Genomic DNA, 27,818 nt, shown 5'->3' with positions numbered 1-27,818 from the left:
ATCACAGATTCTTAATTTAAAGGCACATTATTTTCATATTCTTTTTACAAAGTACATCCTTAGGTTCTGATAAAACAGCTCATTGAATAGTGATGCATAGGGTCTCGCATGGTGGCTCACGCCTGTAATCCCAGCACTTTGGTAGTCCAAGGCGGACAGATCACCTGAGGTCAGGAGTTCGAGACTATCCTGGGTAACATGGCGAAACCCTGTCTCTACTAAAAATATTTTTTAAAAAATTAGCTGGGCATGGTGGCATGCACCTATAGTCCCAGCTACTTGGGAGGGTAAGGCAGGAGAATTGCTTGAACCCAGGAGGCAGAGTTTGCAGTGAGCCAAGATTGCGTCACTGCACTCCAGCCTGGGCTATAAAGTGAGACTATCTGAAAAAAAAAAGATAGTGATGCAGAGGTCTTTAGTTCTAGCTATTGGCATATGTTTCTGCCTGTTGCATGTAGTTGGTTTTATAACAAAAGTGCTACTAAAGTTAATAAACTATCAAACTTCCCTCATTTTTCAATGGGAAGATGCTGTGATATATAATCAACCAAAGAATTTGAGCCCTGCCCCATCCCCTAGGTAGACATCAATACCAGACTCACCTTTATTGCCAAACAAGTTCTCTTTACTGACCTAATAATAATAATAAAGTAATGCCAATAATAATAATAACAATAACAGGAGCTAAGATTTAAAGAGCACCTCCTATGTCCCAGGAACTGTTCTAGACACTACATATGGATGGTCTCATTGTTCTTCACATTGACTCTTATGTAAGAACTATTATTATCCTCATTTTATAGATAAGGAATGTGCCCTTAGTGAGGCAAAGTAACCTGCCTAAAGACACAGGGCTAGGAATTAGCAGAGCTGGGAATTAAATCCAGGCACTGGACTCTAAACCCTACACTCAGAAAGTATCATATGCTGCTTCCACAGAAACCACAGATCAATAGCAGGTTAACTGAGCTGTGAGTGTGGCTCTTCAAAGCTTTCACAGCAGATGAGAAAGAAGATGCTCTCACTGTGGTCTCAGAATGGCACAGAGTTTTTGTCCTGAATTTTGTAAATTTTCTAAATTTCTCTCAGAATTCAAACTGAATTTGTATCTTAGGATAAACAGATTGCTTTAATGTCTATATAATGCCTGGAGTTTTAATTGTAGCTTTGAACTTAAATTCACCCAGTGCTCATGAAAACCTATCTGACACACATTCCACATAGGAAAATAATTCTAATATCTATGTAAGTAAGTTTTGCTCATAGGAAAACAAGCAGTGACAAACATTATTTCATGATGACTTACAGAGAAAGACAAATGTACCAGGACCACACAGAGAAATCCCACAAAAGAGGTGATGCAAATGCCCTGTGATGATTAATCATCTCTTACTAATAATCCTCCTGCCCCTCTGTTAAAACTCCTGAGGGGCTGAATGATACGCAGAACAGAGTTTAAAGTGAGAAGCCATTTCACAGGTTGCACTCAAAGCAAACTAGAATAGAGGAGCTTGATTCAAAAAGCTGAACACTGTCATTATGAGCCAATTCCAAGAATTCCTAGTATAAAATATTCTCTCTAGAAGTTTCTATTTTTTCATTTTCTCATAGAAGAGAGCAGAACTTAACTAAACACTAAAGGAAGCCCACCAAATGCCAAAAATCTAGGCAGAATCTCCATCCTAATCAAGCCAATGGAACTATATTGAAAAACACAATGGGTGAACCACTTGTGTCATGCATCTGAAACGAGCAAGCTTACATCCCTGAAAGACTCCCTCTCTCCTGAGTGCTCAGACTTCACACAAATGTAGACATCTAGAAAACCTAGCAGTCAAACCTCTTTGGTAGGAGTCCTCCTCATGAGGCAACCTATCTTTATTCCCCATTAGTGCCTCTCTTTCTAACCCAAGTCAAAGGTTCCAAATTACGGAAACCAACTAACTAGAAATCTGGTGGGTTCAGTAGAGTGGGCAGGGCGTGGGAGGATGGGTTGTGCGCAGGGTGTGGCAGTAGGAATGCTGTACCTGGGGGAGTAGTTGTCCTAAGTACAAATTGGCCTTCTTGGGGATGGAGGTAAAAAGAGCCCCATTAGCAGTCCATGCTAAAAAATGGAGCTCTTCCCTGCATCTCATTTCATACAGTGGATGTTCTGTAATGAATGAAAGTCCACTAGGTAGTGGGGATTTTACCAGCATTGTGCATATTCACCTGCCCAACAGCTATAGACCTGAGGAGATTTAGTTAGCATGGACATGAACAGAAAGCAGGGCTAAGAACGACGTGCTCATCACAGCGGACAAACTCTAGGAGTAGGTCAAGCTCTCCTTAAAAATAAGTCAAAAAAAAAAATGAGTCACCAGAAATAAATTTTGCCTCTCAAAACCATCAGAGAGAAAGGCAGAGGGCACCATTACCCTGAAGACTGAAAAAGACAGATCTCATAAGATGATACAGGTTAAGAAGAAAATTCAGACCCAAGTGTGCATCCTTGATAGGAAACAAGATGGTATTACCTTCATGAAATGGAGTAAAGAGCTACAGATTGAGATGGAAAGATAATGGAGTGAGACAAAGAGATAAGAGAGGATAAGAAGGGGGCACAAAGAAACCAAAACCCAAAACCAAAATTTGAACCTGTATTAGAAGTTTCAAAGAGCAGAATTTAGAAATAAAATATGTGGCGGGCAAACTTCAGAAACTCTTCCAGAGTGCAAAGGTAGATGTCAACAAAAGAAAATTGTGAGGCAGATGATTAGTGAATGTTAATGTCAGAATTACAGTAGTCTCTCTTATCTGCAGGGGATATATTCGAAGATTCCCCAGTGGATGCCTGAGACTGCAAATAGTACTGAGCCCTGTACTCACTATGGTTTTTCCTATACATACGTACCTATAATAAAGTTTAATTTCTAAAATACGCACAGTAAGAGATTAATAACAATAACTAATACTAAAATATAACAACTATAGCAATATACTGTAATAAAAGTTATGTAGATGGGGTCTCTCTCTCTCTCTCTCAAAATATCTCATTGTATTGTACCGTGGATAACTGAAATCATGAAAAGTGAAACAGTTGATAAAGAGGAACTATTGAATATGTATGTTTAAGAAGAAACAAGGGAAACTGAAATAAGAGCAATAATTAAAGAAATAACTAAATAACAGACATTCCAAGACAAATTCATATAGAAAAACACATATTAATATACAGGCACATCCTGGCAGTATTTTTAAATTGTAAAAACAAAAGAAAAAAAAATCTTGCACCAACGTGAGAAAAATAAGCTTCCTAAAAAGTAAGTCAAAAGTAGGCTGCCTCAGACATCTCTGTAGCACAAAAAGCCAGAAAACCATGAAGCAATAGATACAGAATTTTGAGGAACAAAACTGTGACCCGAGAATGTTGTACAATTTTGCATTGATTGACTTCCTTGTGTGTCGCCAACGAGAAAACATGCTTACATTCACGCACACTCAGAAAATCATCATTGTGCTCCCTTCCTGAAAAAATTATCTTAGAAAATAATCAATGAAACAATAAATGAAAATTTCAAATGAAAAAATGGGGAAACCACAGTTGAAAAGAATCTTGTAACTTCCCAGAGTCAGTTTAGCCTCCCAAGTCAGACACCCAGTGCGAGCCTCTGGTGGCCACTTGGGGCTGGATCTCCTGGTGAGCCAGGCATGACTGCCTCAGTGCAGCTTTTCAGCTTAGCTTTTCTTGGCACTAAGAGATGAGCTTGTGCAGCCACAATCAACTCCCCACAATTAATATGAACTCTCTTGTCATGACACATAAAATAATGTTAAAATAATGTTTTCTGCAGTACTCTTCTAGAACTTGCTAATGACAGCTAAATCACTTGTGGGAACACTGTCACAAATTACTTCTTGAATAAGAAGTAAATTTCTCCCCCCTTCAAAAACAGAGCACAAAATAATGACCATTAAACGCCATATTGAATGCCAAGGTACTTGAATAATAGTTTTCTATATACTTAAATGCCACACACATTGGTGGGTCTTTTTTTAATTGGAAAAGATTTATCTATCACAAAGCACATGATTTACCATTTTCAGACTATAATGATGTTCCTTTGCTATTTCTGCTTAAAAATCAAGATATGCAGCATTTCACTAAACAAAATATGCATACACAGAAAAAAGATGCAGGAAAATACACCAAGATGTATATTGTGCCCATCTCTTTAGGTGCTGGAATCCTAGATGAAGGTGTTTATTTTCCATTTTTCTTTTTTCTTTTTTGACACAGAGTCTCGCTCTGTTGCCCAGGCTGGAGTGCAGTGGTGCAATCTCAGCTCACTGCAACCTCTGCTCCCAGGTTCAAGCAATTCTCCTGCCTCAGCCTCCCAAATAGCTGGGACTACAGGCGCCCACCACCATGCCCGGCTAATTTTTGCATTTTTAGTAGAGTCAGGGTTTCACCATATTGGCCAGGCTGGTTTCGAACTCCTGACCTGCTAATCTGCCTGCCTCAGCCTCCCAAAGTGCTGGGATTACAGGCGTGAGCCACCACACCTGGCCAAGGGTGTTTATTTTCTTTAAATTCTCTGGTACTTTCTAAATGTTTTTCAATAATTATATTTTAGCTGCACAATCATTAAAAAGTACTAAAATTGGCATATATAATAATTATAAATACATGACATCATGATAATTTAAGAATATACACACAATTTTAGAGCAGTAGTTAACTAAGTGGTAAGACTCAGGGTAATATTGTTTTTCACAAGTATGTATCACTTTTGTGATGAAAAAAAGTCTAACTTTATTAAAAGAAAAAAGTTTAAAAAACGTTTGAGTCATTCAACATTGAATTCGTGCATTTTAGAAGGAAGAAAGGTAAATACTGAGGAAAAGCATGCCACCAATGCCATTAGAGTAAGGAAAATGTAACAAACATCTTTTCCTTCAAGGCAGAATTTGCATTCTCTTTCATGTCTTCTTTCCTTTACTCATAAAAATAAATCCATTGTTAAATGTGAAGCTTTTAAAATTGGCTCTCTGAGATCATGCCTGTTTTATACTTTAAATTCCATTTCCCAGGACTTTACTGAAATATGTTGCCAAAAGATTCACACTCCCCCAGTGTGGCCAGATGCTTCAGTTACATCCTTTAAATAGATTTGATTGCAGGTTTGAAAAGACTTATTTGTTCTACTGTATTTAAAGTTGCTGATGTTAAGTGTTTTCATTTTCCTTTTTCCTCCTCTCTGGTTACTTTATCTTTGGTTTGTTAGTCCATGCAACTTTTGGCCCTATAATTCATCTCCATCTGAGAAAAAATTGAAAACTTTGTAACAATTGGTATAAACAAGCAAACATAAATAAATTCTCACAGACACTTACCTTACCCTGTCCTCAAGTATTTGTACTTCAAATGCAGCATGACAAATGATATACTAGTTTCAACATTCTATTAAAATTGCTGTAGGTAGCTTGGTGTGGTGGCTCACACCTGTAATCCCAGCACTTTGGGAGGTGGGAAGATTACTTGAGCCTGGGGAGGTCAAAGCTGCAGGGAGCCATGATCATGCTACTGCACTCCAGCATGGGCGACAGAGTAAGACCCCATCTCCAAAAAATAAAAATAAAAATAAAATTGCTGCAGGTATCTTAGGATCACTTAAAGGTTGTGTTGGGGTAATATTCCGAAGAAAAACAACTATTGACAAACAGCAAGGGAGAAAGAGCTCTGAAATTCACATGGCTATATTCATCTCCATGTCTGTTTTGTTTTGTTTGTTTGTTTGCTTGTTTGTTTGAGACAGAGTCTTGCTCTGTCGCCCGGGCTGAAGTGTAGTGACACAATCTCGGCTCACTGTAACCTCAACCTCCTGGGTTCAAGCGATTCTCTTGCCTCAGCCTCCCGAGTAGCTGGAACTATGGGTGCATGCCACCATGCCTGGCAAATTTTTTTTTTTTTGGTATTTTTAGTAGAGACAGGGTTTCACTATGTTAGCAAGGATGGTCTCGATCCCCTGACCTTGTGATCCGCCCGCCTCAGCATCCCAAAGTGCTGATTACAGGCATGAGCCAACGCACCTGGCCCTCCATGTATTTTTACGTATGGCAATATAGTGGTGGTTCTCACCTAACTCTCATCAATTTTTTCTTCTGGTTATATCCTCCCAAAGTCCTCCTCTGTGCCCTTTTCTGGCATCTCTAATTGAAATGCAGCAGAATAATAAAAAGAGAAGAAAAAATTGTGAAGAAGTACCCCTAACATAGAAAGCAAATTTTCAAACTGATTTTGTTTCAAAGACCCTGATTTGTCCTCAGAGGACTAACCAGTATATTTCCATATGCTTGGGGACGGTAAGTTATTTAACATGTCAGGTACATGCCAGTTTGAAAATGGATTACTAAAATCCAAACTAAGCTTCTTAATCTCACGTTTTGGTCAACAGAGCAGTAGGTAAGAAAATATTTGGGAGAAATAATCAGTTTCAGGAAGTCTTTCTCTGGTAATTTTGAGAAGAAAGGGGATGGCAATAAACTGTGGATGGTAGGCAGGACAGATAACAAATTCAGATTGCTCATGGTTTTATAGTCGTGAACATCAAGGCTAACATAATGCCTAAAGTGGGACAGTTTCCTCGAACTGTCTCCAGGACACAGTATCTCATCAATGACTTATTCGCATATAACATAAAGAATGAGGCCCTTTGAGGCAGACCATTTTGGAAACATACCCTGACTACCAAGTATACCCACCCCCATGCTTGGCCACCTTAACAAATACATACGGGCAGAATTTAAGGAGAGAGAAGAGCTCTAGGAACCTCTTCCAGTTTTGAACGCTGCCCAATTCACAAATCATTCTTTGCTCTAACAAATTCTGTTAAATTTATTTTGTCTGAAGCCATGATTTAAGCTATGGGGACAGAGCAAAGTCTCTATCCCCTTTTTGCTTCTGCTGGTTGGGACAGAGTCAAAACACTGATTATGTCCAGGCTCTGGCACAAGGGCAGGAGTCATGAATGTGAATCTACCAGAAATATAATAAAACAATGTCAGAATTGCTATGCCAATAAGGAGAAGAAAAATTTCCTGTTCCTTCATTAAAGTAGAAGTTCAGCCTTTCAATGTTTTAAATCAAAGTCAGGTCTACCTCTTATAACTGGGCTTCTTAACAGTGTTTTCCTTTCTAAACCTTTTATAAATATGGAGATGACAGACATTATAATCCAGATATTAAAGAGTTAACTATGTGCCATCACTTGTTACATACCAATAATGGCGGTACATCCTGTATATCCAAGCTGTAATATTAAGTTTCCAAGTTACAATTGGCAAGAATGACCAAATTAGTATTGGCTTTGTATCCACTTGACCATATTGGAAAAGAAAACTTCCTTTTTGGGCAAATAACCTTGATTAACATTAATAGAGAGTAACATCCAAAAACATTATTTACTGGTCTGGAGAATAAAGGAACACTATGGTTTTCAATCAGGAAGTGTTCAATATTTGCTCAATATTAATTTGATAGATAACCTATCAGAAAATATATTTAAAGGGTAGGGTTGATAAATGAGTTAAATGACACTAGGTAGATTTTCTTTTCTTTTCTTTTCTTTTCCTCTTTTTTTTTTTTTTTTTTTTTTAGACGGAGTCTCGTTCTATCGCCCAGCTGGAGTGCAGTGGCGCGATTTCAGCTCACTGCAACCTCTGCCTCCCAGGTTCACGCGATTCTCCTGCCTCAGCCTCCCGAGTAGCTGGAATTACAGGCGCACAGCACCACGCCCGGCTAATTTTCCATATTTTTAGTAAAGACGGGGTTTCACTATGTTGGCCAGACTGGTCTTGAACTCCTGACCTCACGATCTGCCCACCTCAGCCTCCCAAAGTGCTGGGATTACAGGCGTGAGCCACCCCACCCGTCTGACACTAGGTGGTAGATTTACATGCTGGGAAAAGGAAAAAATTGTATTTTTTTTTTTTAAATGGAAATGTATCTTTTATTAATTTAACCAGGAAACAGGATGAAATCTTAATATGTTTACTTCTACTTTCTATTTTTAAAGAATCATTTGCCTTTCATGGCTATAAAAAATTCACTAAAAACTTGTTTGTAAGAAACAATCTAAATTACATTTTCATGGGTACTGGTAATGAAAACAATGGTAGAAAATGGAGGCATAAACTTTAGTACAGAATGCATAGCAGGTTCTAGCCATAACAGCCTCCTTACATATTGACTATTTTGAAACTGCAGAAAATAAGCAGAAAGAAGAACTAAATTTCAGAAAAACACCTGATTAAGTTGATAATATAGAGAAAAATCAAATGATCACTTGATGTTTTCTAAATTTCCATATACCTTTTAGAACCTGGCTATATGACGTTTACAAGTAAGAAACGACTCAATTTCTACTGGATAAAGATGAATATATTATCCAGTTATACTGAGATTTAACACATAAAGAGCAGGTAAAGGAAGGCAAATCTTGTACCCTTTGGAAGGGCAGAAATTTCACATGACCCTTCCGTAGAGAAGTAGGTCATTCTTAACAGTGCAAAGAATGGTATGTCATTCAGTGAAAGAGGATACAGCCTCAAAGAAAACCCATCTCAACGTGGGGAGATTTGGTTTTACTAGTTTTCCATAGAATCTATGCAAATTAAATAGTTATCTCTTCCTTTTGTTTATGAATCTGAAGGACTGGTTAATCTGGCTTTCCCTGTCCTCCTTGCATGGCTTATGTTACCAAAAAAAAAGATTTTTCTTTCTACTACAGCATGTGTTTTCCCTTCTACACTTGACATGTTCATCAACAAAACAATTGGGATTCACCAATTCCTATAGGGAAAACATCCTAAACAATAGTACCTTTAGTAATAGTTCTATTACCAAAGGGAAAGTATTCATACAAGCTCTATTCCCAGAAACAACTTTTTAAATTGATTTTAAGTGATTTCCCTCTATATTCTTGAATCAAAACTTGGTTAAATCAAAATTTCCCAATATTAAGCAAAGCAGAAGCTCTTCGCTACATCATTATTTAATATTTCAAGGCATATTTCACAGTTTAAAAGCAAGAGAAAAAGAAAGCCCAGTATTGTGGAAATTACCTCATCTGATCCTTTCTTTTCTCCTGGTTTGGAAGGCGATTCACTGGTTTTTTCACTGACATGCTATAAAAAGGTAAAAAATAATGCTTACTAAAGGAAGATGACACAGATGATAGTAACTTTAATCCCCAAAGGTTAAATGCATACTTTTTTTTTTTTTTTTAAAAAGGACCACTTTAATCTTCGTCCTGAGAATGCTGGTAATTCACACTAATGTAGGTGGCTTTCAAAAATCAAGGGATGCTACAGACATTCATTTGGGATCCAGAAGGTCAGTCTGTAATTAACTAGATGCAGAGCTGATGGTGATGCCAAGGCGGCATCTTATCTCCTAAAAATTGCCTCACGAATTTTAAGCTCAAGTTTTCAGCATGGTAGACATCTCATTCATCAAGGAGATGAGATCTCTAAGAACCATGTTTCATCTGAAGCCATACTTAAGGCTCAGTTCAGCAGGGACTCAGGAGTGTTCCAAGGGAATTCCCTAGAGTTCTTCCGCGTATTCACCAATGCAGAAAGATAAAACCTGAAGGACAAAGACCATACCTGCAACTTCTTCTATGTATTATGGCTTTAAGATTTCGTTATGTCTATAAACAGAATTATTTTTCTTACTAGGACACCGAGGATAAATGCAATTTTTAAAAGTGTTATTTTATTTTTAATTAACACATAACAATGGTACATATTTACGGGGTACAAGGTGATGTTTTGAATGTACATTGGGTAATGATCAAATCAGGGTAATTACTAAATCTATTGCCTCAAATATTCATCATTTCTTTGTGGTGAGGACTTTCAAATCCTAGTTATTTTGAAGCATATAATACATTACTGTTAACTATAGTCACCCTACTGTGCAATAGAACAACAGATCTTATTCCTCGTAACTAACTGTCTTTATACCCATTGATCAAACTCTCCCTAATGCAAATATTTTTACGTGGGGCATAAAAGCTTCAAGTAGCTTACATATTCATTTGTTTTGGCGATAAGGTAAAATAAGCCAAACTTCACTGAAATTGTTTGAGAAATGAAAAAATAGTTGTATGTTCCTGAATAGGGGTTACAAACAATTATTTCATTTCTGTCACACTGTGGGATGTTCAAGAAAGTGGGAAAAGGGAGCCAAATATGAAAAAACAAAAGCTTACTATTGGATTCAATCCTAATCACCCTCAATTGAATCAAAATATAAGATGCTATTATGTTCCCTAAAGCAGAATAATAACCTGGATATGTAGGTCAGTGAAATTATTTGAATTAAGAAGAATGATAATAATAACAATTTATATTATTATATACAAGGCACTTCCATATAGTCTTATTTGATACAAAAAAAGAAGCTCATGTTGTTTTATAAATGAGAAAACTAAGAATAATAGTGATTTGATGGTGTTTACGTGGAAACATAACTGGTAAATGGGAAAAGGTCACAAAACAGCCTTTCTGACTAAAATCTGTTGTTTGCCATTAGAACATGCTAAATGGAATTAGATAATGTTTTCTCTTTTTTTAAATTTATTATTATTATTATACTTTAAGTTCTAGGGTACATGTGCACAACGTGCAAGTTTGTTACATATGTATACTTGTGCCATGTTCATGTGCTGCACCCATCAACTCGTCAGCACCCATCAACTCGTCATTTACATCAGGTATAACTCCCAGTGCAATCCCTCCCCCCTCCCCCCTCCCCATGATAGGCCCCGGTGTGTGATGTTCCCCTTCCCGAGTCCAAGTGATCTCATTGTTCAGTTGCCACCTATGAGTAGCAGCAGATATGCTACTAAAAATTGCCAAGGAATACCAGAACCTGTGGCTGAACTCCTTTCTTAATAGTGTTTTGTATGAACAACTAGCCATAAGGCACATTCATGAATGTACAATTCTTACCCAGAAGAAACACTCTCATAGATTAGTGATTGGAATCCCACTGAAAAGCAGCCAGGGTGCAATAGCTTGGTGAAACCCTCTACAGGGCTTCTTTTTCCTATACATCCTAGTCAAGGGTTTGTTTATACATAGCTGAGGGCAATCAGTCTTGAATAATTAAATGAATCTTTTAAAAATGAACCATTTTAAAGCCCACTTAGATATCATGGCTATATGGCAATTGATAAATATTAGAATAATTGGTGAGAAAAAATTTGTAAAAGCCAGACTTGAGGGGGAAATATTACTTATCTCTGTTAAAGTAAATAAGGGGGCCATTAGCCTGAGGTAGTCTCTGTCCTCAGATACCTTACTAAGCACACTGAAACGTAACTTGAAGGCATTTCTTGTAAATGGCTTAAAACAAAACAAAAATGAGCCTCAGCCAATCATAACCAGCCAACCAGCTGACTGGTTGTATAACTACAAACCTCTCATCAGGCCATACCTAAATAAGGCAAATGCCTAGTTGTAGCCAATCAAGTAATTTATTCGCTTTGCTTCCACATGCAGCTATAAAAGCTTGCTGCTCTTGCTGCTGGAGTGTACTGAGCTCTCTGAACCACTTTTCATTTTCAGTACTGCCCAATTCATAAATCATCCTTTGCTCAAATAAGCTCTGTTAAATTTGCCTAAAAGTTTTCTTTAAACATCTCTAAAAAACTCATTCTACAAAGACAGAGATTACGAAATCTGTCTCCCTCCAGAACTGGCAATTTTAGAACCATGATACCACATTCATAATCTGTAATTCATATTTTTTCAGATTACATAATATAAGTAATAATAATAGCCACTGTTTTATTGGGTGTTTACTATTTTGAGTGCCTCATTTACTTGTCAAGAGATTTTACAAACGAAAAAACTTTAAAAGGTGACTTGCTCTTGTCTGGTGCAAGGTTCCATGCTCTCCGCAGGGTCTCACTCTGCTTTCTGCTCATGTGGCAAATATATATCATAATTTATTACCCCACAGTAAATGCATGTACAGCCTTTTCTCCCTTAAAATAGTAACTTAAAATAACAACTTTAAAATTATGTACTATAAGCATTGTTATTTTTTGAGTTCAAAAGAAAAAGTTGCTCACAATAGAAAGCTATTTTAAAATACACAAAAGTATAATGACATAAATAAAAATCACTTATAATAAAAGGCCAACTTTTTTAGAACTTCATGAATTATATTTTTCCAGTTTTTTTTTTCTTTTCTTTTCTTTTTTGAGACTGAGTCTCACTCTGTTACCCAGGCTGGAGAGCAGTGGTGCGATCTCGGCCCACTGCAACATCCACCTTCTGAGCTCGAGCTATTCTCGTGCCTCAACCTTCCAAGTAGCTGGGATTACAGGCATGCACCACCATATCCGGCTAATTTTTATATTTTTAGTAGAGATGGGGTTTTGCCCATCTCTGTTGGTCAGGCTGGTCTCGAACTCCTGACGTCAGGTGATTCACCTGCCTCGGCCTCCCAAAGTGTTGGGATTACAGGTGTGAGCCACCGCTCCTGGCCCAGTTCCTATTTTAAGCCCAGCTATTTATCATGAAAAATTTCCAACAGACAGAAAAGTTGAAAGAGTAATACAATGAATGCACATATTCCCCCCATTCAGATTTCAACAACGATTAACATTGTTGCCACATTTTTCCATTTGCATACGCACACAGGCATACATACAGACACACACACACACACACACACAGAGAGAGAGAGAGAGAGAGAGAGGGAACAAGAGGGCGCTACATGTTTTTATATACCTGTATTGGAAAGTAAATTACAGATATCCTGAACTTTTAACCCTAAACTTTTCACCACGCATCTCCTTAAATTTGAGAACATTTTCCCAAACGGTATTGGTATATACCCAATACTATTATCACCCTAAGACAATTAACAAGAATTTCCAGTAAATAACAAGTTTATCAATTAACCACTGCCCTGATCATTTCTTGAATATTATTCAATATTCAGCAGTCTGTTAATGATGTAAAGTCAATTGTATCTTTTCTCTGAGAGAGATTCATGAAATAATTGAGTACTTTTCACATAACTGAGAAGACGGAATGAAATATTTGGGAATGACATATGTCGAATTTGATCCGGCTCAGGAATCTGCAGGAGTCTAAACAGCGAAGAGAGAGAACTCTGCTGACCACTACTACATGTAACTGCTGGGTTGAGGAGAGTGAGATGAGCAGGGAACAGGGAAAGAGTGACAGCTGGGGAAAGAGAACTGAACCACAAAACTAATTAGACAATAGAAACTAACACCTCCTAAGCATCTACTCTGTGCTAGGCCCAGTGCCAGGCATCTCCTATGTGGTCTCCTTTGCTCCGCACAGCAGCTCTAGGGAGTACCCACTGTCGCCTTGGTTCATGAATAAAGAAACTGAAGATCTGAACAGCAATGTTCTCCATGGTGATACCACTCAGGATTACGTGGGCCAGAGACTAGGCTACTTTGGATCTAGTTGAAAGCTAACTAGGATCTTAGGATTTTCATCAAAAAAGTCTTTAGAGCATGCCAGTGATCTGAAATGAGAACAAAACAAAAGGCGCGAAAAATAACAAAACACAAAACCTTCCTATTCTAAAATTTGTTTTATAAATGAACAGAACACACAATACTTATGAATTCTGTCCTGTATTGGCAGCTAGAGAGGAGGCCAAAGACAGGAAGAGCAGGACAGGATGCCATAGAAAAGAATTTCATTGGAAGGACAAGGCCCTAGAAGACAGGAGACTAGATGGGGGCTAAGATGAAGGGGGTATGTGCTCCAGAAGCTCAGAGCCAGGGAAAAAAAATCAGATCTAGGGCTTTGCTGTCTTAACTCAAGAAGGAATAATTTTCCAAACTGTTTTCATCCTCATTTTTATCACGTAGTTGGCAAGTACAACTGTCGTTTGTCCTCATTCTAGGTGACAGCCTCTATACATTTAAAATCTGCCATTGCAAACCCATAAATCTGAAAAAAGTCAGTAAGAGCTAACTGCAATAAGGCTCAGAGCCTGAGCTCTCACCCAGCTAAGGGCTTCTGCCAGGGCAAGGTTCAACTCTGCCGCATTTAGGCACCTGCCCTGTTATTACCCAGATACACACAGAGACATAGACAGCCGAGGGAACATGTCACACAAAATAAGATAAAAATCAAAGAAAGTAGGCCAGGCACAGTGACTCACGCCTGTAATCCCAACACTTTGGAAGGCCAAGGTGGGCAGATCAGGAAATCAGGAGTCCGAGACCAGCCTGGCCAATATGGTGAAATCCCATGTCTACTAAAAATACAAAAATTAAATTAAGGGGCATGGTGGTGCGCACCTGTAGTCCCAGCTACTCGAGAGACTGAGGCAGGAGAATTACTTGAACCCAGGAGGTGGAGGTTGCAGTGAGCTGAGATCGCACCATTGCACTCCAGCCTGGGTAACAAGAGCAAAACTCCATCACAAAAAAAGGAAAAAAAAAAAATCAAAGAAACTTCTTCACATATAAAAGAAGCAAGAGGACAGAAAAGCAGCCCTTGCCAGCGTTAAGTCCAGCTGTGAAAAGACTATGAAATGCTAGTGTGCTTCTGAATTGCCTTTGCTTTATTATTAGTTTTTTTTTTAAAGTATGAGGCTTCTTTTAGGGGGAAAGGAAAACATTCTGAAGTAAAATTGTGCTGATGGTTGTGACCACCCTGTGAATATACTAAAACATATTGTATCATATGCCTTGGTGGGTGACTTATTTGAAAACTTAAAAATTTTCCTTCTTCGATTTGGTGAGAATTTCATTGCGATAGTATTTGCATGTCCAGGGACAGCTGTGGAAAACTCATGGAGCAATAAAAGGTTATCTTGGTGCCTCTGGACTCTCCAAGCTCATGGAACTCAGCTCTCTACCGTCACACACACGGAGAAAGGCTTGTACCAGGGGCTCCCGAGGAACACAAAGCCTTCAGGTTAGCAGTAGGTCCCATCCTTCAGTGCCTGTCACAGGCACCTGGGAAGCTTTTAGAAACATTTGTGTCAGGGCATAGGGATTTAGATTTAGTTTGAATAGAATGCGGCCTGGCCATGGGTACATTTTTCTAAAGTTCCCCAGCTGATTCCAATATACAATCAGGATTGAGAACCACTGGTTTTAGGGGAAGATTTGTGGGCACCATGATAGGAAGTGGAAGTTTCTGCTCCTCAAACCATCCCACTGAGTCGGCACCCATGGGGAGGTTCCTAGGGTCAGGCAGACTGGGGCGGCTCTGGGCTCCTCCTGGGTAAACTCGGATTGCTCAGTGAAGTCGCACAGTGCCCTATGTTCACACCAGTGTTTCCTGTCTAATTCTGAGCTTTGCCCTATTAATGGAGCATTGTGTTTTCATATTTGCATATTAATCTCTATTTTCTCAGTAAAGCAAACAAATTAGCACTCTATTGTACACTCTATTGCTTATTGATTACTTTATAAACCCATACATCTTGCCTTCCTAATCACAGGGTAAATTACATCCTTTTGTTCCTAGATGTGTGGTAGGACCATAACAAATAATTCTTGATTGAAAGACCATGTTTCCACAAGCCCATAAACATTCCCTGAGAAGTACTTTTGCTCTTTTCAGATCAGTAAACTAGACAAAAGAGAAAGAGGCCAAGAAGGTAGCTTGAAAAATTAAGAGACGATGTGCAAATTGGTATTTCCCACAAAAATACCTTATGATATATTTGTATATGTATTCTACTTGCCAAAGCAAAATTATTCAGCAAACAAGCAGAAGGACCAAAGCTTCTGTAAAGCTGGTTTTGCTTCATAACCGTCTCCCTGGGTGCAGATCCTAGGAGTGTCCCCCAGGTGGATTCCTTGTTCCACTTCTGCTGTGTTCAAATTGCAGTGGAACTTTGCTGGCTGCAATTCTCCTGATGGATGGCCTCAAGTTGGGTTTAGCCAACAGCAGGCACTGCCAGGAGACTAGAGGTGGTGGGTGGGTGGTATTCCCTTTGCTCCACCCCCTCCTCCGGTAGCACCTCCTGCAGGATGGGTCGGCTGTGGTTCCAGCTTCCACAAGGTAACCCTTGTCCTCCCTGTGTCCCTCTAGACTAGGGGTGGTAGCAGCTTCCTGCAATTTCTAATCTCTGGGTTGCCTCACCCTCCCTTGATGGCTTCCCAGCCTTTTTTGTTGCCTGGGTAAGCAATTCCCCTATGTTTCATTCCTTTTGTTTTAAATACTCAGAGTCATTGCCCTCTGTTAGTTGACTGCAATAGACTCTAATAGGGCAGAAAGAGCACAGATTTGTAAGGCTATGTGACCATGACCTTGGGCAGATAATTTAATTTTTCAGTTTCTTCTTGTAACATAGGGCTAATGGTATCTATCCCAGGGGCTGGCAAATTTATGAAAAGAGTTGACATTAGTGAGGAGCCTGGCTCATTGCCTTGTTAATTTTAAGAATACAGTTAAAATTATTCCACTCCCTTCTTTTTCCCTGGCAGCAATCTAACTGTGGTGAATTAGAAGCCAGTGACTAAAGGTTTGAGGATTTCATTTCCTAAGGCTGTAAACATTAGAACAGAAGAATTTAGTATTTTACTTTCCCTAAAGTACAAAGGAACCTTATCAGGTTCATCTGATAAAGCTTTTGTTTAGTACTTTGTCTATCTCATGACTGTGTATTATATATTATTCTCACATCTTCATATTACACTCAAGGAGATAAACTACATGGGGGTTAAAGAATTCACTTTCCCAACAAACTACAGCAATTTGGTTACAAGGATGAAACTTGTATTTGCAATTCCCATACTTTAAAATATGTTGAAAAAGTGTGTGTGTGTGTGTGCTTGTGCTGGCAGCTGTGACAGTTAACAGATAAAACAAGATTGGCACAATGTTGACAATTATTGACATCAATGATTGGTATACGAAGAGGTCATTATACTCTTGTATTTATTTATTTATTTATTTATTTTGAGATGAAGTCTTGCTCTGTCACCCAGGCTGGAATGCAGTGGCGCGATCTGGGCTCACTGTAAACTCCGCCTCCCAGGTTCACGCCATTCTTCTGCCTCAGCCTCCCAAGTCGCTGGGATTACAGGTGCCTGCCACCACACCCGGCTAATTTTTTATATTTTTAGTAGGGATGGGGTTTCATCATCTTGGTCAGGCTGGTCTTGAACTACTGGCCTTGCGATCCACCCGCCTCAGCCTCCCAAAGTGCTGGGATTACAGACATGAGCCACTGCCCCCAGCCTCATTATACTCTTCTCTTATTTTGTGTACTAATGCTTAATATGTATTAAGGATTAACTGCATAGCTATAATTCTGAAATCCCTATGTTTCATTGAACCCCAAGTGTTCGTTTTTTTCCTAACATTTTAAGATTTTAGCGGACATGACAAGATGCCACCTTAAAGGTACAGGCCCTATGTGTCCAGTTTTCAGAGGTGGCATCTACTGCCTATCATAGATTAGCTCCTGGGATTCACCTGAAGTAAGGCTTGATGAGTTTTCCCTAAGTCAAAGGGGGTATCATGAGAACTTAAATAGTTACTTTGTTGCCACAGCAGTCCTCATGAGAATGAACTTGTAGTTTTTTCTATGAGACATGCAAGAGGAGGAGGCCAGGCAGAGAGCACTGCACGATTTTTTTGTGTGTCCACTGCACTCTGCACAAAACTGACACACAGCAGGTGGACAATAAACAACTGAACATCTTTGAGCTTTACCAAATTTATTCTTATGTTCTATGAGTTTTTTACAATCAAAACAAATTCCATACATTTTTAGAAAACTATAACTTTAGACCTTTTTCTTCCTGAGTTAACTGACTTGTCCATTTGAGGAGATAGCTTACATAAACAGTGTTTATTGGATGGAGCTGTTCTTGCATTTTTCTTAACTGGAAGACATCTGATATACTTTTTCCCCCTTTATGGCGGCTGTAAAGCTTTCTGCGTATGTTTTCATGAAAGGAAAATGAGACAACTTAAAGAACAGAACTTTAGTATCTGTTAATATGATTTTCATCTTTAAAATACCTCAAGGGGGAAAAATGATGGACTACTTACAGTAGTCTTGTATCTGCTGAGACAATCTGGTCAGAACTAATTACCCACCTATCCATGTGGAATCTCACATGACCAGCCACTGTTCCCACCCCCAGAAGGCTATAGCATTCTTTAAAAGGCACTTGTAGAATATAATTAACTTTCTGGGAAGTGCCAAAACTGATTTTAAAGAAAAATATTATCAGATGCTACTCTTAGTTTTAAAGGCGTATACAAAATGGGGAGCAAACTAATTCAAAGACTGTCAGCTGAAAGAGAAAGGCTGTATTTGACCTCTGTGCTTCCATTACCCTAAAGTCTGAGCCCTTTTTGCAGGCCCTGTTATTTGCCTTCCTTAGTTCTAAAATTCACTGTGAGCAAGTGATCTGTCCTGCCATGGGAGGCTTGCAACACCTTTCCCAGGCTGGTTGCAATGACGGGGCCTCCCAAATGACTGGGCTCCTTGATCATGCTGTCACTAGGTCTATGGATCTAATTAGGCTAAGAAACACCTTTAATTAACATAGCCTAATAGAATCAACTTATGATTCAGGAATGTGATTACTGGTGTGGGCCAAATTAACCTTCGTTCATGCTTGATCGTTACATGGCTCATAAGATGTTCTTCAAATTTAGCTTTTCAAAGTTGTGTGTGTGTGTGTTTATTACAACCACATAATTCTTCAGAAGATAAAGTCAATAGAATTGATGGCATTCAGTGTGGAAATACACATTGTAATGTTTCACTGACTAGTTTTATAGGTGGCATGCTGTTAAACAAATGCATCTTAGACATTCTTTTAATTATTTCATTTTATTCTGCCAAAATCTTGAAAGTTAGATCATTTACAACCTTTTCAGTATTTAAGGATTCCACAAAGATATTTTAATTATAGGATTTATCTGAAGTATTATGAGATATCTGTGTATATACAGACATTTGTGTTTATATCTGTAGATATATACACATATAAATCTGTGTCTATATGTGTATTATACATGCATGTGTATATACAGACATCTGTATTTATATCTGTAGATATATACACACATAAATCTAGTTATCTATATATGTATTATACATGCATGTGTGTATTATATATAAGTATGCACATATATGTACCTTGGATTGCATATGCTTGTGTGTATGTGTGTATGCATATATGTGTGTGTATATATAAATATATGTTATAAACTGGCTCCATGGACCTTTGGGGGATTTATGGGTGGTCTTTTGGAAATCTCTGAACTCCCTGAAGCTATATTGGAAACTGCATTTTGTGTACGTTTGTACGTATTTTGTTGCAAGGGAAAGCAGTCCATAAATCCCATTTGATTCTCAAAATTGTCTGTGACCGCCCACCTATCACCAAAGGAAAAAAAGAAAGTTTAGGAGTCCATGGTCTAGCGCTATACCGTCCATTACTATAGCCCCTGGCCACTTGTGGCTACTGAACACTCTTGAAATGTGGCAAGTGTGAATTGAGATATGTTAGTGTAAATATACACTGGATTTTGAAGAATTAACATAAAAAAGAATGTAACATATCTCAATGGCTTATACATTGATTACATGATGAAATAATAATATGTGGGATATAACAGGTTAAGTAAAATATATCGATTAGCACAAATTTCACCTGCTTTTTGTTGCGATGTTGTTGTTGTTAAAGTGGCTCCTTGGAAATCTGAAATTGCAGATGTGGTTCATATTATACTTCTATTGAATAGTACTGGTTTGGGAAAAGTTATAGCTTGATCACAGGCATGTAGCTGGTTCTAGGAGGGCTAGCAAAAGGTTTTCATGATAGTACCAAAATTGGATTCTAAGAGAGGTTTTAGCAAAAACATCAGACCATGACTAAACGAAACAGGGTTAAAAACATAGATTTAAACTACTTTCATCCAAGTAATCCAGCAGAGTTTCCTTTAGAGCATCATGAGTCTGGAAGGAGAAGTCTGATGTCAACTCTGAACTATCCCTATCCATATTTGCAGATAATGTACATGGTGCATTTTGATAAGAACCTTAGGCCAATAATGACTCAAAGTAAACGTTTGCTCTTACCACATCAATAAAATGCTACATGTAAAAGTCCAGGAAATGTACTGGAAAACACTCAAGAAGAAATATCTCAAGGGAAATTGGAATTCCCAATTCTTAAAAGTATATGTATATTGTATCTTGATTTTTGAATCTAATTAGTCCTCACCAATACTTATGTAGTGCATATGATTTCTATTTTACAGATGTGAAAGCAGATGGAAAAGGTTGACTTATTTTCATTTAAGAAAAACTCTTTGTTCTCCACAGTGTACATGGAGTCTTTAAAAAGAACTTGTAGGCCTGGTGCAGTGGCTCATGTCTGTAATCCCAGCATTTTGGGAGGCTGAGGTGGGAGGATTGCTTGAGACCAGGAGTTTTAGACCAGCCTGGGCAACATAGTGAGAGAGACCCTCTACAGTGTATGTGTGTGTGTGCATATGTGTGTATATATATATCCTATAAATATACACACATATACACACTATACATATATACTATATATATAGAAAGGGAGAGTAAAAAATAATCTAAAAAAACCCACTACTTTTGGGATATAATTCTGCCTGGCACATAGTAGATGATCAATAAATGTCCATTGTCTGATAAGTAACAGTTTCTTTCTTGATTCTTATACAGGGTTTCTAGCTCTAAAGTGTGTCTGTTTCCAACATCTTTGCTTTTTCCAATACCACATGCTAAGAAAAAGACATACCTAACTAATTTTTAAATTCTCACCATAAATCCATGAGACATAAACATTTTGGCTCTCACTGTCAACAAAACTGTGCGTGGTTTTGTTTTTTGTTTTTTGTTGTTTTTGGAAAGCAGACTAATGTTAAATCATGCTTCCTGGTTCCAAAACACTAGAAGTGCCAGCTAGACTGGATATCACACCTAATTGGTAGTACAGACATTCAATGCACCAAACAAATGGAACGTTCTTGTCCCTCATCCAAAGTAATAAAGTGCAGAGCAGTTCGCATTTGTGCGCGCTCTCTCTCCCTCCCTCCCTCTCTCTTTCTCGCTTTCTCTCCCCAACCCCTCCACCGCTCTCTCCAAGGGTCTTGGTCTCAGATCTCAGTTGCTTCTAACTCTTGGTGTTTGGGATTTTCTCCCTGCCTCACATTGCATCTACCTTTCCTTTGCTTAAGGGTTAAAAACGAACCCTAGATCTAAGCTCTTGCGAGCTGCGTTCGAGTTCATTCAGGAATCCACCTTCTAGACAGAATTCCTCCAGCAACAATTCCAGTTCCATCCCACCTGTGAGCGCCAGCAGAGCACAGTGCTTGACACAGGGGCGAGAAAGGTGCATGCGCTGCTCACGCTCGAGCGCGCTCACACATACCACAAGAGGGTGAGTCCCCAGCCTCTCCCGGAGCCTAACCTGAAGGTCTGTGAGGAGGTCGCACCCGGGCCGCACCCCTTCCACGCCAAACCCCGGACAACGCTTCATCCGCACGCCCAGAAGGGCAAAGCAAACACATTCCCTTCCAACACACTCCCTTCCCAGTCTTGTCCAGGCACAACCGCTCCTATTTACCGTCTTGTACCACCAGCTGGCGAATGCCATGGCAACAACCGGCTAACTCCGATCCGCACGGCGGGGGACCCAGCGAGGGCGCGGGGTGCTGTGTTGGGGGCGCCGGGCTCGCACTCTGCCTGGCCGGGACCTGGCTGGCACTGAACTCGGCACATCCCGCGGCTGCCAGGTGGGCAGAACCCTGGGGGTGGAGCCCGGCGCAGACCCCGCCCCCCCCCCCCCCCCCCAATTTGGCTCCTGCCTGATTAGGGAAGAGGCTCTGCGTCTCCAGGCAGCCACGCCCTGCGGCCCGGCCTTAGCGCGGAAAACTAGATCCCGCTGTCCAGTGAAATCAAGGCACTCACTCGGGGGTCCTGGGTGAACCTCATTCCCCGTTCACCCACGTCTCACCAGCCAACTTTTCTCCACGCGCCCCCACTCCACTCTACCCGGCCAACGCCACGCCCAGCGCACTGGACCCGGCCGGGGAACCGCAGACACCTCCAGCCACCTGCCGGACAGCGGCCGAGCCCCGAGCCCTCTCCCTGCCCCGCAGGGGCGCCGGGGGCGGCAGACCGGCCAGGCTGGCAACGCCCAGGGAGGGCGGCCACAGCTCCGGGACCCGGTCCCCCGTCGCCCAGCCCCGCGGCGCCGACAGGAGCGCTACTCACCTCCTGGGTGCGGCGGGCGGCGGCTGCGCGCCGGGGACGCGGGGAGGCGGCGGGCTTCTGGCCGGGCTGGGACATGGCGAGGCCGCTGCGGGCGCTGCCTCCGGGAATGCGCCGCAGAGAGTGGCGGGGAGGCCGGGCGGGGAGTCCTGCCAGGGAGGGAGGGAGGGAGGAAGCGGAGGGCCCGGGAGCGCGCGGTGAGGCAGCTTTTCCGACCCCACCCCGGGTCTGCGCCGGGGTTCCCTTAGCCCCGATGGGCCCTCCCCTTCCTGCCCGTGGAGGGACCCGGGCTCCTGCCCTGTAACTTAACACCCACCGCCCCGGTCCTCACCCGGTGACCCTCCCCGGTCCCAGCACTGCTCGGGTTCCGGTTGGTCAGAAAGAAGGGGTTGGAGGTTACATCGTTCCTCCTTCGATGCCCAGATCTATCTAGCAGTTGTGCAACGAGAGAGCGGGACCCGGGCGTGGCCAGTCTACGCTTCGACCCTCCTCCCAATAATCCGGAGAAGTAGATACTCTTTCTACATTCTTCTCTGCTTTAGCTGTGAGAGTTTACCAACTCAAATCTGGCCCAAGCCTGGACAGTCTAGATAAGGAAGCGGATCATAAAAACAAATTAGTCTGTGTGTGTGTGTGTGTGTGTGTGTGTAAGTGCGTGCACGCGCCTGTATAGGTCGTATATGATTTTACTTTGTTTTTTGGCAGTTTCGAATTTTAATAAACTTTTATGGGGAGGAGACCATAGGTTCCAATGCCAACCGGAGAACAGTCCCAAATTTAAACCCTTATTAAACTCTTATAGTCTTTCTAGAGTCTGGCGAGTTTTGTTTCTGAAGCTAGATTGCTTTTGTCTTGGGCTCATCTTAAACAGCACTTCCTGGTTTGGGGCTAGAAGTGAAATTTAACAAGCCCTACTAGGACATGCTTATGTGAGAGACTGTCAGCCTGCAGTCGCTGCTGGTTCACCATCAGGCCTGACAGAAAACCTGTTTGTTACCCTGCAATAGCATCGTCATTTTGGGACTTGGGGTCACCGCAGTCTGCAGTGTTGGGGTTTAGACAGTTGAAGAGAGAGAAGGCAGATTTTTTTTTTTTTTTTGAGACCCAGTCTGGCTCTTTCGCCCAGTTTGGAGTGCAGTGGCGCGATCTCTGCTTACTGCAATCTCTACCTCCCGGGTTCAAGTGATTCTCCTGCCTCAGTCTCCTAAGTAGTTGGGACTACAGGCGCGTCGCCACACTCAGCTAATTTTTTATTTTTTATTATTTATTTATTTATTTATTTATTTATTTATTTAGTAGAGGCGAGGTTTCACCATGTTGGTCAGAGTGGTCTCGAACACCTGACCTCAAGTTATCCACCCACTGTGGCCTCCCAAAGTGCTGGAATTACAGGCGTGAGTCACTGCACCCGGCCAGAAGGCAGATTTTAAGGAGAGATTTGTCATGCTATATGGAGCCTGACAGAACAGAATTCTGGTTTCCTTTCTACCTCCTCATTTTAGAAATTCAGACTTCTTCCTTAAAGGATAGGATAGCAGCATTCTTAATTTTGAGGGAGGGGATGGGGGGAGAAGAGGATTTAAATGCATTTCCTCTTAAAGGATTCTACTTACTGCCTGTGTATCTAGCATTTCAACAAACAGGTAGCACTGCAGGAATTTATACATAAAAATGAAGCAACTTAGATATTGGGACTATGTTCACTCAGGAAAAACAAATGTTTGTTGGCATCGGTTACATTCAGAAAGGAGGGAAAGTATGCCATAAGTCTGAAAACAAGATCTTCTTATGATTGTGACCACACCACTACAGTAATTTTAAAAAACACAAAAGCTGTAGGGGTGAGGTGACAGGCAGCTCCTCCTTCCTGGCCTCCACCCCAGGAACAAGAATGATTTTCTTACTGGGGAGCCTACATGTCCCAGATTCAAGGTTTTAGATCCCTGGAGTACTTTATTCAAACTCTGGAATAGTTTCCACTGACTTGGTGGCATTAAAGTTTGAGGTTATTTTCCAACAGAGTATTTAAAAATTGAGTTTAACCCGGTTATATATTTCTTGAGAGTATTGTATGTAAAGCATTGTGAAAGGACTAGTAGAAGGAGAGATACAGAGATTAAAAAGATACATTGCCTGCCCTCCAGGGACTGACAATTTAGCTGAAGTCATATGGCATTTGTAACACATGATTGTTTAGGGATATTGAAAGACATAACAGTGTGTGAATAAGTACAAAGGTGCTTTGGGAGTTTGGGGTTCCACAGGGGTTGTATCAACAATAGGAGGGAAAGGAGGAAGGAGGCATGAGCAGGCCGGCTGGCTGGTGAGGTGTGAACAGAAGGAGAACAGGTGGGGGCACCTGAGGAGATGAAGAGGAACCCACTCACCTGGCTGGGGCTGAGGGTCTATGTTCAGGAGTAAGTAATCGATCTATTCACCAGCTCATTGTTCTGCTTATGTGTAGCTACACTATAATACAGGATATATTAGATATCAAAATCTATAAGAGATAATAACCCTAACCTTCAGGCTTAGCTTAAAAGTCAGAACTCACATAAGCAGAACAATTGCTAAACAATGCACTCATGACTATGAGTAAAGAAGAATTTCAAAGAAGTTGAAGACCCTGATGTTTCACTTTCCCTTGTAGCCAGTGAAAAATTGTTGGAACTTTGATATCGTGGACCAGCGTTTTCTAATTTAGGGAAGCTCCTTTTAAATATAGATGGCTTTGGGGCCAGGCGTGGTGGCTCATGCCTGTAATCCTAGCACTTTGGGAAGCTGAGGTGGGCAGAGTGCCTGAGTTCAAGAGTTCGCAACCAGCCCGGGCAACATGATGAAACTCTGTCTCTACTAAAAATACAAAAAACTTAGTTGGGTGTGGTGGCGTGCGCCTGTAATCCCAGCTACTCAGGAGGCTGAGGCATGAGAATCGCCTGAACGGGGGAGGCGGAGGTTGCAGTGAGCCAAGATCATCTCGCTGCACTCCAGCCTGGGTGACAGAGTGAGACTCTGTTTCAAGAAAAAAAAAAATTCAATATAAATAAATACTTGGCTTTTGCTACATTATTGTCTGCACATAGGTAATCATTTATTCCTTTATTTGCTCAGTAACAGATGCCTGCTATGGGGAGGTACTGTAGACCTCTTACACTAAAGGACGTTACAATTAGAAGAGACAGACAAGTAAATACAGGCATACCTCGTTTTATTGCTCTTTGCTTTATTGCACTTCACAGATACTGTGTTTTTTACAAAATGAAGGCTTGTGGCAACCGAGCCGTAAGCATGTCTATCAGCACCATTTTTCCAACAGCATATGTTCACCTCATGTCTCTGTGCCACATTTTGGTGATTCTTGCAACACTTTAACCTTTTTCATTACATCTGTTATGTGATCTGTGATCAGAGATCTTTGATGTTGTTACTGTAATTATTTTGGGGCGCCACATACTGCACCCGTAGAAGACAGAGAATTTAATCGATAAATGTTGTGTGTGTTCTGACTGCTCCACCAACTGGCTGTTCTACCTAGGAATCGATTTGCATATACATATACACTTGAAACTGTATTCCTATAAAGAAATAAAGAACAGAGCCAAATAAACACTCAGGTAGATGTCACATCGCATTTGCTGGAGATGGCCATATTTTGGCAATACATCATAGTGGGTAAAGCGTAAGAATTTTAGATCCACACAGCTATGTTTAAATCCCAGCTCTGCCTCTTATGGACTGCAAAGCTCAAGCAAATTACTTAATCGCTTTGAATGTCAGTTCCCTAATCTGTTACCTGTGGATGATAAAGCTGAATACCTACATCCTAGGGTTATTCTAATGATGCAATAAGGCAGTGTATTGAAGCCCTTGGCACAGTGCCTCGTGTGATAATTGTGCAATACATGCTGGTTGCAGTTATTAAATTGCATTTATTATTAATAGTTAAAATTTCAAAACCCCTGAATGTTCTTTGGACAGGGGCAAAGCATTTTTGGTTGGATCCCCAGTTAGAAGCAACCTCCTGTCCAATCAATGAATGTTACAGATCTGTTTCCATTCAACCAACATTCCAGACATCCTCTAGACCATAAAATCAGCCATAGCTGAGCAGTACCCTAGGAAAGCTCTAATCCAGACCCACATACCTGAGCTGGCAGCCAGAATTCACGGTGATGTGCTCATTCCCAATAATGGGTGCTTTTTCCATTTTTCCATTTCCTTTTTTTTTTTTCTTTTTTTATTTTTGGTTTGCTTCTTTTGTGTATGTGCTGATAGACTGGCTGGTTATTTGAAGTAACTTTAACATTTGTTAGGCCACAAGAAACCAAATTTGGGATGATGTGTGCATGGGAATGAACCCAAAGTACTGCCGTGTTCCTGTCCTGGGATAGGTGCAAGTTAATCATGGCCCCTCAGACCTGGAGGCAACACAGAAAACAGAGTCACAGAATTACATTTTTTTTTTTTTTTTTTTTTTTTGAGATGGAGTCTCGCTCTGTTGTCCAGGCTGGAGTGCAGTGGCACAATCTTGGCTCACCACAACTTCCGCCTCCCGGGTTCAAGTGATTCTCCTGCCTCGGCCTCCTGAGTAGCTGGGATTACAGGTGCACACCACCATGCCTGGCTAATTTTGTATTTTTAGTAGAGATGAAGTTTAGCCATGTTGGCCAGGCTGATTGTGAACTCCTGACCTCATGTGATCCACCCGCCTCGGCCTCCCAAAGTGCTGGGATTACAGGTGCGAACCACCGCGCCCAGCCTACAAAATTACATTTTCAGACTAGCAAGTATATCTCTGGAAATCGAATTATATTTTTGAAATATTGTCACTTTCCACTAACTTTCATTTTCCTCCCACTCACAAACACCATCTTATGGAATTAATTTTCTATATAGAAATTTTAGCAGCCCAAATATCTCTACAGCCAACTGCTTGCTTCAAATACTTACCAAAGCTAGATTAATTTTTTAATGTGCTATTTCTGTCTGGAATGTATCTAGACAAAGTTACTCATAGGAATCAATTTTTATTATAAGAATTCTCATATTCCTGTCATAGAGAATATTTTGAATCAATTATCTTATCCTTTCTATATATCCTAACCTACTCACTCCCACTTAAAAAATTGTCACCTAAATTTTCCCAGGCCTAGTCTTCATTTCCTCCCTCAGCCTGTCTTTTGTCCATTAATAGGTATTTCTTGTAGTCTATCCAGAAGGCATGTAGACTGGGATGATATGCTGAGCAAGCCACATTTCGTTACTATAGAGAAAAAGAAACCACAATTGGTCATCATGGTGACTCACCCCAGGCTTCTACACCACACCCAAACCACACAATAGTGCAAACTCTTTGGTTAGATTTAATGCAGAAAATAAAGCCATTCCTGCAAAGCAAGATTTTTATGTTCCAAGGTATGCCTAAGGTCACCTCTCTGGTGTTTGATTGTAAAATAGTATTGATCCTTCTTGTTACAGATCACTTCACATTACATATTTATTGGTGTCAGGTTTGTTTCCACTTTTGTTT

At 40.5% G+C, this 27,818-nt stretch overlaps 1 protein-coding gene across 12 annotated transcripts in view; it reads right to left on the bottom strand.

Moving 5' to 3' along the window:
* Positions 1-22,748, bottom strand: part of CAST (calpastatin) — a 112,785-nt gene extending 90,037 nt beyond the window's left edge. For 3 of the 12 annotated variants that reach the window (XM_025388868.1, XM_025388880.1, XM_025388884.1), the window contains exons 1-2: positions 22,292-22,643; positions 9,106-9,168 (exon numbers count right to left, since the gene is read on the bottom strand). In XM_025388868.1, the coding sequence (XP_025244653.1) occupies positions 9,106-9,168; positions 22,292-22,366 (138 nt within the window). In that variant the 5' untranslated portion in view covers positions 22,367-22,643. Of the gene's footprint in view, positions 1-9,105; positions 9,169-21,641; positions 21,827-22,291 lie in introns of those variants that run through there. The other 9 variants (XM_025388873.1, XM_025388874.1, XM_025388883.1 and 6 more) reach the window with 6 other exon arrangements.
* Positions 22,749-27,818: the final 5,070 nt, after the last annotated feature.

Source organism: Theropithecus gelada, chromosome 6 (genome assembly GCF_003255815.1).
Source record: "Theropithecus gelada isolate Dixy chromosome 6, Tgel_1.0, whole genome shotgun sequence".
Taxonomy (NCBI): domain Eukaryota; kingdom Metazoa; phylum Chordata; class Mammalia; order Primates; family Cercopithecidae; genus Theropithecus; species Theropithecus gelada.
This window is presented reverse-complemented; position numbering and strand designations above follow the sequence as displayed.